This window comes from Stegastes partitus, unplaced genomic scaffold (genome assembly GCF_000690725.1).
Source record: "Stegastes partitus isolate 25-593 unplaced genomic scaffold, Stegastes_partitus-1.0.2 Scaffold864, whole genome shotgun sequence".
Taxonomy (NCBI): Eukaryota; Metazoa; Chordata; class Actinopteri; family Pomacentridae; genus Stegastes; species Stegastes partitus.
This window is the reverse complement of record NW_007578595.1, coordinates 1,539-16,284: the sequence shown is the minus strand read 5'-3', so window position 1 is coordinate 16,284 and position 14,746 is coordinate 1,539. Positions and strand designations below refer to the sequence as shown.

Below are 14,746 nucleotides of genomic sequence, written 5' to 3'. Positions count from 1 at the left end.
CCCCCCCCTGCACACGCTCTGGAGGGGCAGGTGGATATAGACGTAGCCCTAGTGCCCTCTAGTGCCAAGAGGCGGCACTGGTCTGGCCGCCACAGCACAGAGCCAAGTCACGATTCATTAACACATGAAAAGTTAGAGATGAAGAAGATCACGACAAGTCTGTATGGGGATGTTTTAGAGGCAGACATGCAACGAGAACGGGTTCATTGTATGAGTTGCATTATAGTCGTGATGCACAAATGAAAGCAGATGATCTGAGGAGGTGCCGCTGAGGCAGGAGCCAGATAAGGAAACACAAGGAGGCGAGTCTGGAGGCTGCTTGTGTGCAGATTTCCTCTGAAGGTCAAATTATGAGGTCTGGCTGGAGACTTCCTTTTTTTTTTGTTTTTTTTTTCTGGAGAGTGTTTATTCGTGTTTAGCTGCGAGGAGGAAAAAAAAAAGAGGGAGGAGGCGTCCGAGGAGGTGGAGCCGAGGCCTGGTGGTGTCGAGTGGAGATTGGGGTCAGGCAGGTTGAAGGAACCGACCATGTCACTTTTTACACCCCAGCAGTCAGCTCGATGGAGCGTGCAAATCATCAACAGAGACCTTTAGCATCCCTCCTCCCCCCACCTCACCCGCTCTCCTCACCTGACACACACACACACACACACACACACACACACACACACACACACACACACACTCCTCTAAACTAAAACAAATAAATAACAACAACCTCCGCCACCTTCCTAACGTGCCACCCTCACCCTCTCATCCACCCTGACTCTCCCCTTTCTCCGCCGCCATGACTTGCAGCCTCCCAAAATTGAAATCTTAACCTTTCCTCAGACTTTTTGTCACAGTTTGGAGGTTCTCAGAAAAACCGGCGATACATGCATTTGTTGTTTTTTTTGGATTCTGGCGTCCTCCTCTCTCCTCTGCTCCGTCCTTTCCTCTCATCTCATCACCCAGAACATAACAGCTCATTATATCATCTAGTCAAGCTGAGAATCCTCTTCTCGGAAACAGCGGGGACAACCTCTATTGTGCGTCTGCCTTCTCTTTGTCCTCTAATCATTTAGCACCTGTGTGTGTGTGTGTGTGTGTTTCCACCTGCATGTATACGTCTCTTCTTTAGGCTTTCATTACGGCGCTTGAAGTTAGTTCCAGGGAGGTAAATCTGCAGTTCTGGATTTAAACATAACAGCCTGATTTTTTTTTTCCCCCAATGCAGTATTTTTGTTTTTTTGATGGACCCTCCAATTCAGACTGTGGAGTTTGAACTGGAAAGTGGAATGGATCAAGGTTGAGAGAATCTGGGATCTTGTTCAAAACACAGCATGATGCTTTCTGTAGTGTGTGTGTGTGTGTGTGTGTGTGTGTGGGTACAGTGTGTGTTTTTGTGAGCCTACTGACTTACTGAGTGTGTGTTTGTGTGTGTGTGTTGTCTCTGTGCTGTGGAGGGACAGTAATCTCTTTGACTTTGAATAATTATTGAGAAATTGTTTTGCTCTTGTTTATCCTGCGCTGATTTGAGCAGCTGCTTCCTCTGTCACAGTCCAGATGTGCAGATCTTCAAGTGAGAGCGTCAGAGCAATTTGCTTTCTCGCTTGATTCCGGCAAGTTTGCTGATTTCTTTCAGTAGAGAAAAGCATGCAGAGGAAACTGCATCCTTCTCCTCTATCGTTATATAACGATGGATGAACCTTCTGTGACGTCTCCTGTAGGTTTCCTGATAATCTCAATGTGGCGTCTCTGGTCGTCGCCATCTTGGGCTGAGCCTGACTCCTCCCACCTGTCACTCAAAGTAGCCACACCCTTAATTATGCACAATTTTAATCCTCACGAACCCCAAAACCTGTTGGCAGCATTGAAAGCATGTTATATTTTAAGAGTCGCCAAAACTTCCCCATTTATCGGAGCCAGAACCTGAAATAGTGGAACGAATGTTGAGATTTTCAACGTTTTGGGGGTCCATAAACTGCTCTTTTGTAACGTGCCACTCCAACGGGAACCTTAACCAAACCTAAGCTGTTTAGACAAAATCTTTTTTATTCTATGTATGATGAAGTCGGTATAGAAAATTGAAGGATGTCTGGGCGGAGATAACATATCTGTTCCATGTACTAGTTATTTATCAGTTATATCTAGTTTACTAGTTATTTGTTCAACCTTCTGAACCCCAAAAATCTGCTGGTGGATTTGAAAGGCATGTTAATTAAAATTAAACCATTTTATTTGTGCCAGACACTGTAAAAACAGAAGGAACTGTCAGACTTTAAACTTTCCTACAGTCTTTGAACTACTCATCGGTGACGTGTGGTTCAAATCTAACCTTAAAATCATCATATTTAACTGGAGCGACTTAATTCTATGTGTTTCAATTAGAGAGACACCAAAAATAAACTTATTGCACTAAACAGATTCAGTAAAATAAACATCATGAGTGACGTAGCTGCCAGCAGCGGTCATGTGACAATACTTCAGCGACTGTTTGGATGAACTGCAGGTTGTGTTTACACAGAGCAGATAGGAGACGATTATGGAAACTAATTAAAAATGTAAATAGTAAAAAAGCTAAAATATGGACAGTCACCATCTTCCTAGTATTAATAAGACCTGTGGAAACCTGGAAAATATGTTCCACATGTTGATTCCTTTTCTTTTTTTGAATTTGTGAAGTAAATAATCAAAGAAATTCAACTTTTTGTTTTTCATTTTGTATGATTTAGGCCATTATAACTGTACTATACTGCACAGTAGACATTTTTGAGTTGTTCCTTCTTCAAGTCATGATTGAGATGTTTCCATGGAGGGGCAGGACTTTAAATTTCAGTGAAGAATGAGTCCAGAGGGAGGATAAATGTGACAGGAGCAAAAACCATCTGGACCTGCTTGGAGTTCAGAGGGTTGAGCTTTAGCAGAATTTAACCGGATGAGTTATATTAAAGTTCCACCCAAAATCATGAATGAGGAAACTAGCTACAGAGACTAAAAACATTTTTAGTGCCCGGCTGTAAGATGATTATTTCTGTTGTAAAGTCGAGCGTTTTAACTGGAGCTCTGTGGGGATTGACTCGCTTTTAGAGGCAGCCTCAAGTGGCCGTTTGAGGAACTGCAGCCCTGGAAGGTTGCCGCTTGTTGTCGCTATCTGGGAACGTTTTCCCGTCAAACGCAGCCGGTGACAATCTGATCAAGTGCAGCACCGTCGGGCTTTTCATCTGGATTGTGTAACATGAGCAAACGGGCGGATGCATTGATACAGGATGGACTGACAGCCGGGTCAGCTGGCTCCGACTGGTCCTAATGGGAACAAACACACACTCCTCGTTCCCTTCGTGTGTGTGTGTGTGTGTGTGTGTGATGTCAGTCTGCCAGACTCTCGCCATAACAGTGGGACTCCATGAATACCAGAGCTGCCAATGGAACACAGTATGCATCAGTGAGCCTGACACCCCGTGGACAGGCTGTGACAAGTATGCAAATGGTATAGCTCGGAGGCAAATATGCTTCACTACCGCACATCATACACATCATATCACACCGACACGCACAAATGGATAGGTGCTCGCACATGCAAGCGAGCGCACACAGACACACCGGCGTTTTTATGCACACAGTTGATTGCACAAATATTGTTGCCATGCTCAGATGAACAGGTGTCCTCACATGAGTACGCTCAGAGATGCACAAACACTCACCTCCAGTTCGTTGGTAGGTTTCGTGCGGACGCCGATAAGGGCCCCAAGTCGGAGAAAAGTTTGGAAATTTCATTCGTGCTGGAAAACGGAAGTTGTGCGGTTGAAGCGTTTCGAATAGTTTAAGTGCTGAAAGAAGTTGAAATGGAAGTTTAAGCGAAAACTTTACTTTTATGCCGTGAATATTTTTAGAGCTGCAGGTCCATTTGCATGAGGGTGAAAATTCGTACCTTTTAATGTGCCTTTCTTTTTCTGTAATTTCTCCTCATAACTTTATAAACGCAGGAAATGGAAACGTGAAATTTTCAGGGCTGGAGCTCTGACTCAGGCTTTTTAACAGGTAAACAGAATGTCACATTTTACATAATGCGTGTTTTCACATAATTAGAAAATTGTTTAGACACGGAAGAAATCGTGGCTGGAAGATGATCCTGGTATCAAAATGTAGGTTAAATCCATAGACTGTATAAAAGATGGACGTAGCTACCGTGATGTCACCCGTTGGTTTCTGCACTGAGAACATGAAGCCAGGGTTTTTCTACTTCCTGGTTGACATCTTGGATTTTTGGAGCCAGTGACGCAAAGATCGTTGGAGGGGGGCGGAGCCATAGGAGCAGTGATTGGTCAGACGGATTGAGAGGCGGGCCCTCTCTGCCCCGCCCACATTTACCGCCTTCTGCTCGCTTCATCTGTATGGTCGCTATACGGCCGGTTGCTACGTCCATCTTTTATACAGTCTATGGTTAAATCGAGACCTTTCTTGTGCTGTAACTTGTGACCAACCATCTATCCATCATGCTTATATGAGCCTTGAAAGTTCATCCAAAATTTTAAAGCTGAGGCATGAAGTTGGCTGCAGAAATGATCGTGCTGAACAAAAATAAGATTTAGTCTTTAGATTGTGACGCCTGCAGTGGATGTAGAACTGATTTCAAATGTGCTTTTCAGCCTTGACGTGTCTACTTCCTGTATTTATGAAGCTGTGAGGTTAAAAAATGCTGGAAAAAATAAATTAAAATGTCTGTAACTGTAAAACTATTCTTATCAGAAGGTCCAGAGTGGTCTCACTCCAAAATGTGTAAAAGCTGCGTTGATCCTCAGCACAAAAATGTTCCAGCTGCACAATTAAGGCTGTGAAATTGTGAGATTCCTAAATTTTTTTTGGCTTTTCTTTCAGCCCGCACCGACGTTTTGGGACTTTCAAATTTCATGCCAAGTGACTCACACAAGTCTTTCCCTTTACACGTAAAACCAGCATCAATGTCCTCAAAAGGAGGAAGATTGTAGATTAACTGCAGGATTTTAACCTGAGATGAGTTGAGAAGGTTTTCAGTCGCTGTTTACTTTCGTTTTTGGTTGATTTTTGCTTTTCTTTATGATACACAGCTGCTTCAGTAAGTTTCAGCATCAGAACTGCTTGGTCAGTGATGGTTTGGGTTAAAATACATCTGTGCAAATGCTAAACACAAAGTTGTTTTATACATTTCCAGGATGATGAGTCCCTCCCTGTAGATAATCCCCTAAAAACCACTGACATCTCACAGTTTTACAGCCTCTTCTGTGTGTGAGAATAACCCACTGTGGCCCCACTACCTGCTATTACACAGTTTCTGTGAGACTCTCAGTTGAAGAGTAAAAAGTTGAAAGCTGGTAAAATGTCAGCAAAAGTGTCAGAGTTGAAGGCAGTGATGTGTAACCTACTCAAAGTCGTCGAATTGCCAGTTTGAGATCAGGAGAAAGCAGCGAGACAAAAAACCTGAAAGAACTCAAACGGCAGATAATTGGTGACGCTGCAAATCACACGAAGCCTCTCTTGTTTTCAGCTCATTTTTATTTATTATCTCTTCTGCCGTCATATTGTAACGTTATAAAAACGAATGTGTAACGGATTAATGACGGCAATAACAACGAACATAAAGGCAGAGCCGAGGCGGTGAAAGGCCGGTGATTGTGTTTTACAGTTCAGTCCTCAGTTTAACTTTGAGGAACAATTCTGATCAAGAAATGAGTAAAACACCAGTAAAGAAACACAATAATTGCCATATAAAGGAGAATCTATATTCTGTTTTCAGAATATATTCGTGTATAAAGTGTGAGAAACCCTGAATCACGTCCTCCATCTCATCGCTCAGGTCTCACAGCTCGTCTCCTTGACAGCGACTCTTCTGCCTGTCAGGGATTTAAATCAGCTCCTGTTTGTCCCTCTGGGCAGCAGGACGTGAGGTCTTTCAGTCCGTTGATTCGCTATTGGGGACAAAAATGTCCCTTTCTGTATTGCTGTTGTTGACTAGCCTCTTAATTAGCATTGATAATTAGTCCTCTACGTGTCAGCGCGGTGACAGGACCTGTCAGTGGCCGGTATTGATGGCTCCGATGTCCCCTTGCTTGTCTCCTTGTTAACTCCCGTCCGATCTCGACAGCATTCTCCGCGTGTCTTGTTCGTTTTACCACTAGGGGCCTTGTTGTCTGTTCGTCACCTTGTCTGTCCGTCTGTCTGGCAGCACCAGGCACAGGAGACGGTGAAAGACGCTAAACGCTTTGCTGACAGCAAACATCTGCGGTAAACAAGTCGCCGTCTCCGTCTCACGTGTTCCCGTATCTCATCAGCATCCGAGCCGGCGTGCCCTTGAGCCACGACAGTGACCCGCTATTGATTGGACAAGACCAGTGTGTGTACCAAGATGTTAAAGAATACACCTCACACGCCTCGGTGATGCTGACGGGCTGCACCTCAGTGACCTCCCCGATGATGGATAATGATGACGCGGCGATAATGACACCGCTCTGAGACCCTGTGAAGCTGAAGGCACGTTGTTCACAACATAACATCTCTAGTCATCAAACTTTTACAGCAATTTCTGCTCAGCCGCTCGCAATTTGCCTGAAAGTTTTACAGCATAAAATATGGATATTTATAAAGATATTTGTCAGATTTTTTGCCTGATATGTCGAATACTTTTGGAGAATATTTACATTTTCTAGAGCGATACAGTTTTTCCGTCTCGAGGCTGTTTGAACAACAATATCTAAGAAACTATTTAATATAAAACCGTTTACTGTTAATTCTCATCATGTCCTTGATTCAGAATCGGCAATGTTGGACATGATTGAGTTGAAATATTAAAAAACTATTGAAGCTGTAGTGAAAAGTCCCATCTTTGAGCTCACAGTCACAGAAAATTCAGTGATACAGACGTCAACGAGTGATATTTTTATGTAGCTGCATGTCAAGAGATTGGGCAGGTACGACAAAAGTATTCACAGATAGACTAATCCAAGTAGAACAGAGGTCTGGAGTTTCAAAATGGTTCATTAAATACAGTACAATGGAGAAAATATGAATTAGTTTTTAAGATGGACGCGTTTTTTACAATCAGATGCCACTTTGTTGGCCTGTTCCTTGGTTTGGATGAGCCTTGTCGTGTCATTTTGTGTGATTTCTTTGGGACTCATCGCTGAATTAGATCATCAGGATGACATCAGCATAACACAACAGTAATTCATTACACAGATCTGCTGGATTACTGGGACCTCGACATTTATTTAATGCCAGTCTGATGCATGTGACTTTGGTGGTAAACGTCTTCTCATGTTCATGGTGGAAACTGTTTCATGGGATCAAAATGAATTCTCTTGCTTTGTGTTCTGTTGGGAATAAACGAGGCCTTTAGGACCAAAGTCACAGAAAGTTAAAGCGTGACTGTATTTATAGTAACTGTTAAAGAGTTCACCTTCAAGCAACTTTTCCCACAAAGTTTATGAATTCAGTTAAAGTATGAAGCTAAAAGTTCACTCTGTTCCTCCAGCCTGCAAAATGGTTCTGAAAACAAAACATAAGCCCACATTAAAACATATACACACAGATATTTATTTAGTTCTATTCTGAGAACCATTCTGAACTCTGCTGTAATCAGACCATCTACCAGAAGTTTGGTTCTGTGGTACAACTTGCCGAATCAGTTATGAAACCAACTTTCTTCCACTTTTGCTGCCAAACATTTTGCTTTAAACATATTCTCCATGTTTTATGTTGTGTTGTTGTGACGTGCAGCCACATGTGATTCACTGGAAAAGCACCAGTCAGTTCTGCTTCATCAGTGTTTTGTTAACGTGAGCGTTTCATGACAGTTTAACTTCTTTTCATCCTTCAGCTCGCTCATAAACAGGAACTTTTTATTCCACTTGTGCGATGGTGTAAACTGAGCGGTGACATGATGAGAAATAACAGTGAAGACATTCAGACTCTCATCTTTAATGGTTCCTCAGATATTGTTGTTCAAACTGCCTCAAAATTCAAACTGTGAAAAAGGCTGAAAGTGGGTCGATGGGCAATTTTCTCAGAAAGCAGTAGATGAATAAATCTAAAAAAATTTCACAGATACCATTTTTAATATCCACAGTTTATATTAATAAAGTTTCCAGTAAATCAGAGCTGATGGAGCCGAAGGTCCCCGATGATGTGAGATGAATTAAATCTATTATCAGCTTTAGTCCTCGTGTTAATTCAGCACAGGCTGCGTTCTGAAGCAGCTGAAGCAGCTTTTCTGAGCACTTCCACCGCCACCCACCACTCTAATCCGAGCTGCAGCCCGCCGACTGCGTCCTGGCTCGCACCGGCATCGCTTCCTCCCGCCGCCTCGTTCCAGAGCCCACGGTTTCCCTCGGCAACGGGCCAGGCAGCAGCCAGGGCATCCTCTGCGCCTCCGACCGCTTCACCCTGTGGAAGAGGTTCTCCTTCAGAAGCCGACCGTCCATCACAAAACCGCCTGTAATAGACGGTGAGTCGTGACAAGCCAAGCTGAGAGGCCATCTGCGCTCGGTGGGGTCCGGGAGATATTTTTGTCGCTGAGCGTGCCTGGCCAAAGAGCTCAGGACTGGCACCAGGCTCTGCTGATGGAAGAGAAGCGAGGAAAACACCGACAAACTTTCCAGAGGTCACACAGACGACGTCAAGGACACGAGGACGCTGTACGGGTGTGTGTGCTGTACGCTGGTCTGTGTGAGTGTTTAGATCTGGACATGTCTGATCGGTGCATCGTCTCCAGTAGCCGCCTCGTAAATCAAATCAAATCTAATTTATTTATGTTGCACATTAAAGCAAACTACCAGCACAAGTTACCAGTCAGGAAAAAGGCAAAACAGGATATCAGCAGAAAAGATCAACTCCTAAAATATAATAACATACTGAAATATGGAGGCCTTTAAAAGCAACCAAAAGCCACTAAATACATTGAGAGTTTTCTAAAAACTGTCAGTTGAGGACGAACATTTGATTGAATAAGGAAGACAGCTTCAGAGTTTTGGAGCTACTGCTGTAAAGAAAACCTCGTCTCACTCATTCTCCTCCATCGTGACGCATTTAACAGCTGCTGTGGAGGATCTACGAGGCCTGGAGGTAAATTAGGGCAGAGAGGATTCTGAACTGTACCCAGGTGCCAACTTGTGCATGGCTTAAAATCAATTCTGTATTAAACAGGTAGCCGGAGCAGGGACATGCAGGTCCAGGTGTGGTGCTCTTCGTCTGATTGGTACCAGTTAGAGGTGCTGCAGCAGAGAGGACGGACCGATGCATTAACTAGCTTGAGGACGTTACTGCGTCAGTGCTCACTGCGTTTGGGTCGTTTAAGTCTCAGTCTGGCGATGCTGAAGTGCATCCTTCTACCTGTCAGCGTCGTCGTGATCAAACACAGTCACTTCTGTTTCACTGACATTTACCTGATGAAGACATTTCTCGTCCATGCAGCGCCTCCTGGTGGTGAACTACCTTCATATGTGCTGTTTTTTAGCTGTAATATCAGAATAACTGGAGTTTATGAGCATCAGTCTGCAGGCTGATTGGTCCAGACTGACGTATCTCAGCAGCTATCACGAGGATTTCCATGACAGTCGTACAGATATTTAAGGTTCTTGGAGTGTTGATGCTAATTCTCATTTTACTTTTCCTCTACTGCCACTAACAAAGTTTTCCTGTGGTATATTTACTGGCTGGATCGCCTCCATGTCCTTTAAATACACTTATGTTTCCTGCAGGATTAACTTTGGTAATCAGTTAACTGAAAGCGTTCCTGTGCTCTCAGGTTAATGCCACTCAGCAACCTAGCATGCTAACACACGATATAAAAAGTTCAGTTTGGACGTGAGATGAGCAACGTTGCTGCTTCATCGTTCTGTTAAATCATCAGTCAGGCAGAGTTGGACCGGCCGCCGAGTGACGTACGCTACATGGCACCAACACACCAAAGACTTTATCTAAACTAACAGCGAGCTCAACGGCTTAACTGTCCAAACAACCGACAGTCTGGTTTATTAACACGGAAAAACTCTGTTCATGTGCGTTGAAACTCTAACTTCTACTTCACCATCAGTCGAACAGAAAACGTCCCGACAGCGGCGCCGGCGCTCAGGACTCGTCCTGAGGACGGCCGCGACGCAACACCAAGTACGACGTGAGACTTTCTGTTAGACTCCCAACAATCCTGTTTCCTTTTTGGGGATAATATTTAATTTAAAGTAACTGAAGAAGTTGCTGCTGTTGCTCAGCGACTCTCTGCTGATGTGGATCCTGCTGCAGGTTTTTACTGAACTCAGAGGAAAGACTCCTACAAACAGCCGGAAGCAGCAAACTGAGCAGCAGCTCCTCAATACGTCTAGTTTTATTTTTATTTTTTAAATCTTATACACTTTATTCATCCAAGCTGGGCTCAGAGTGCAGGATCAGCCTCACTGACCAGTCGTAGACACCCAGCCTTCAGTAGCCAACAACCGCTGAGTCACCGCTACCACGTTTCATGATGTAAAATTACAGCTAACGAGAAACTAGTTTTGTGGTTTTGGCACACAAATGATGTCTTTTGTGCTCTCAGTGATGTTTTTGGACGAATGTTGGCACTGAAATGTGGAGAAAACCTTCCCAAAACCTCTTCCAAATCATTTACTTAACGTACTGTGGCCTGTGCGTGCCGGTCTTTTAGACGTGTTTAAAGTGACGCAGCAATTTTACTGGCTCGTAAGATTGCTATGAGTTGCTAGGACGATCATTCAGGCATGAAGCCGGCACGTCCAGCTGCAGATTAAAGGGAAGGAGCGTGCACGTCTGAAGGAGGCTGAACAACTTGATAGCTGCTGCATCATCACGGTGAGACAGTCGGACGTCTCCGTAGAACAGTTGTGCATTAAAATTAGCATGAAAGCAACATTTAGCAGAACTTAACCTTCTTTTGTTTATCTGTAGTTTTCATCTCAACCCGATCAGTAACCATCAGACTGCAGTGTTTAATGAGACTCACTGTGAGGCCAAAACACACACACACACACACACACACACACACACACACGGACACACACACACACACTCACACACACGCTCACAGCAAGTCTGGCCTGATGCAGGACTCACAGACAAACAGCCAGATGGGGTATAAACATAGAGTGTGGAGTCGTGTGGAGAGCGTTGCCATCAGCCTGCCGAGTGAAGAATGAAGTCCTGCGCAGCCTCCCGAAAACATACACATCAATACACCATCAAAGGCCAAGGTGACAGACTCGCTATAGAGGGCCTCGCTTGCATATTTACCGGCCTAACATCCCCGTAATGCCGTCTGGTGTGTGTGTGTGTGTGTGTGTGTTGCTCGAGGTATGACAAACTAGGAAGCCGGAGGTGCACGCCCCGACAGCCTGCTCAAACCGCAGATGGATGGTTTACAAGTCCAACAGCTTTTGGGGAATTGCTTTTTTCGCCTTTATAGCGGCTAGAATTTATGTAGCGTGGGTCATTTTTTATCATTCCAAAGTTACACAAAAAAAACCAGGAAAAGAAAAATGACCAAATCACCATCTCTTTGTTGTTGTTTTAAATCTGAATGCCAGTTGTTTCAATCACACGGCGCTGACAGACAGATAGTTCAGCAGATGACGGGTCGTATCTGAGTATCAACAAGGTAATGACAAGGGGGAAAGTGACAGATTACGCCTCCGTGTTGCTCCATCATGCTCCAGCCTGGTGAAGGATGGAGGCAGCTACTCATCAGCGCCACCAGATAAAGAAAAACCTACTATGGATCTGTTTGTTTGGATCTATATGGAGTGCAGATGGAGGAATAAGGATGGAGATGTGGACGGAGAGATTGGCAGCTGGTATTGATGTGTTTTTTTCCGGTCCACTCACCTCAGATGAAATTTACCCCTGTTAGTTCCTGTTTATCTGTATTTACTACATCCCCACTCCTGGTGATTGGGAACATTGCCGGCATCCAGTGTTTTGCTATTTCTTTATTATCGGAACCTGATTGGCGTCATTACTCGTCTTGCTAGCTTAATGATCGCCGGCGTAGCAACAGCACTCATAGGCGCTCAGCTGTTTTATAAAGGCACTGAAGTTATTGATATTGTCCCTAATGTAGTGAGGGACAATTGGGCAGCGGGATGATGTGTGCACTCACCTCTGCATTTAAATTAGGCCTCAGTGTATAAGTAATTGCTTTTGTCTGATTCATACCGGCGTCGTGCATTCGGCTGACGTGAGTGAAATGCGGTTGATTTAGCGCGGCTAAACTCAGCAGCGTAGTGTAACCGGAGGATTTACGCTGCTCATTTCTCCAGGCGCTTGTCGCTGGTTATTTATTGCGGCTCGCTGGGTGCGTCGGCCATGACGGGGGGGATGTTTTTTAAGGCTCTTCGCTCAAAAGTATAGCTTCACGTTACACGTGTCTGAAATCCACTTGTAGATTTAGTGGCTTGAATGCTTCATGCAAATGTACATAATCGATATAAAAAATTTAGAGCGCCTTTAAATCTCCAGAAATGTTTCACCTTCGCTCCAAACAGTTGGAGATTTGACTTTTTCTGCCGGCTGGAAAATATCAACACAGTGTTTTTTATTGTTTCTAAATGAATGTGTTGCGTAGACGTTTGACACAACAAATGCTTTGACTTGTAATAGCAGTAAATCATACATGGAGCTAATAATGTTAATCATGGCATCAGCAATGATTTGTTAGAGTTTGTTATCACCTTATAAAGTTTATAGGTACTGTAAAAAATAAATATTTTAGTGGCTTTTAACTGTAATTTTAGAACAATTTACTGTTTTTCTACATACTTCTTCTGTTAAATTAAAGACTTCTAGTAAAATCACAGAAAAACATATTAATTTGTGTTACAGAACAGTAAATAATGTCCAAAATGTGTATTTTTACAAATATTTACAATAGTAACAGTAAAATCACACTACTTTTGTTAAATTTAAATGAGCAAAAAGGATTCTTATTTTACATTTACTTGCTGTTATTTGAAAGAAAAATATCTGTACTAAAGATTTTAAAAGGGTAAATAGGTTTTTAATCTTTTTTTTTTTTTTTTAACATTTTACCTGTTTTGTTAAATTGCAGATTTAAATAAATATAAAACCACAGAAAAACATGTAAAATAAATAAATAAATAAATAAAATTACTTTTTTTGGAAATACAAATTTTTGTTTGTTTTGTTTTTTACATTGTGTGGTTGTGAAAGTCACACAGTTTTGCTGTATTTAACTTCGCTAGAACATCAAATATTTTTACAGGTATTTGTTGTTATTTTCTCATATTTCACCTTTGCTGCAGTTTTTTAATGGATTTTTTTTTACAGTGTCACCCTGCAGACACAAAACAACACGAGCATTCATTTCTGTTGTTTCTGGCCAACCTATTCATATTAACCCAAAATCCATGCTACCTTTAGCTCTGTTTTTGCTCTGTGAAGGGAAATTATGTGCTTTGTTTATTTGCAAAGATGCTGAAATACCTGATGGAGTTGAAGTGAGCAGCACAATTAGTTCATGATTCCTTCTGTGTTTGTCACCACAGTGACCCCGTTCATGTTAAACATGGTCGTTTATATAAAACACTGATTTGTGCAGCTTCATGTTTCCCTCCACATCTCCCCGTTCACCTCCTCGCTACAGCTCTGTAACAGACACTTTCAGGAATGTTTTTGATGTTGTTTCTCTCAAGGACATTTAACTTTAACTTCCGGTGTCAGACATGAAGCTGGGCAGGAACGTGGCCCGAACCTTCCTGGATTACTACAAACAGAACAACTTCATCAAGGACAACCGGCCGACTCACATTCAGAAGTAAAACAGACACAGCAATAAATAACTCTGCTGCATAACACCCACTGTGTCTCTGTTTTGTGAACCTTGTGCCTCCATCGCCGTCGTTCACGTCGCTGTGTTTGTGTCTGCAGCTCCGAGGTGACGTCCCAGACGGGCAGCAGCAACGGGAAGGTCGGCGTCGTTGGCAGAGACTCGTCGGACAGAGAGAAGGAGAAGAGTATCAGGCACTAGACGGACTCAGACTGAGCATGGATGAAATGCAGAGCGCCGCGGCAGGAGGACCCTTCATGCTTCATCGCATTTATAAGCTGCACATCTCCCCGGCTATAAAGACTTATTTTCACAGATTTGTAACAGTGGGATGACTGCTAGTGGCGGCACTGAAATGCGAACAGGTTTTCCTCCTGGGTTATTTAGTGACGATGAAACGTGGAGTGTTGAAACACCGAAGGGGGGACAGACTGGTTATCCATTTAAATTCCATCTGAGGCCTTCATTCGGCATTTTTGTTGTAAAAAATGCATGCTTCCTCGGTCTTTGTGACTTATTTAACGCCGTCATTAGACAGTGTTATCGTGCTGTTGATATTATATTCAGTCATTAAACAGTTAAGCATTTAGTTATAAAGTTGTGCTTGTTGCTGTCTGAAATCAATACTGAGGAACCTCATGCTGCCTGTTTGGGGTCATCCGACTATTGATTTGACAGATTTTTGGATTTTCATCTTTTCTATTATTATTATTATTAGTTGTAGTTTTTAAAAAAAAAAAATCTGTTTCTAATAACTTAACTGTGTCTCTGATGCAGCAGCTTTTTTTCCACCTGTGTCCTCTGCAATGTGCCACAAGCAACACGTTCTGATTGGTCATGCATCACAACTAACAGCCAATCAACAACGCTGAAGGATAAATGTGGAAAACTTTTCTTTTAATTAGACTTATTTAAACCTGAGGCTGCACATATATCGTTTCAGCA

The 14,746-nt window shown here is 43.0% G+C and overlaps 1 protein-coding gene across 1 annotated transcript in view; it reads left to right on the top strand.

The window, feature by feature from the left end:
* Nucleotides 1-14,002, top strand: part of agbl4 (AGBL carboxypeptidase 4) — a 250,453-nt gene extending 236,451 nt beyond the window's left edge. Inside the window, exons 10-11 of the mRNA XM_008293187.1 lie at nucleotides 13,696-13,789; nucleotides 13,903-14,002. Coding sequence (XP_008291409.1) covers nucleotides 13,696-13,789; nucleotides 13,903-14,002 — 194 coding nt within the window. The remainder of the gene's footprint in view (nucleotides 1-13,695; nucleotides 13,790-13,902) is intronic.
* The last annotated feature ends 744 nt before the right edge of the window (nucleotides 14,003-14,746 follow it).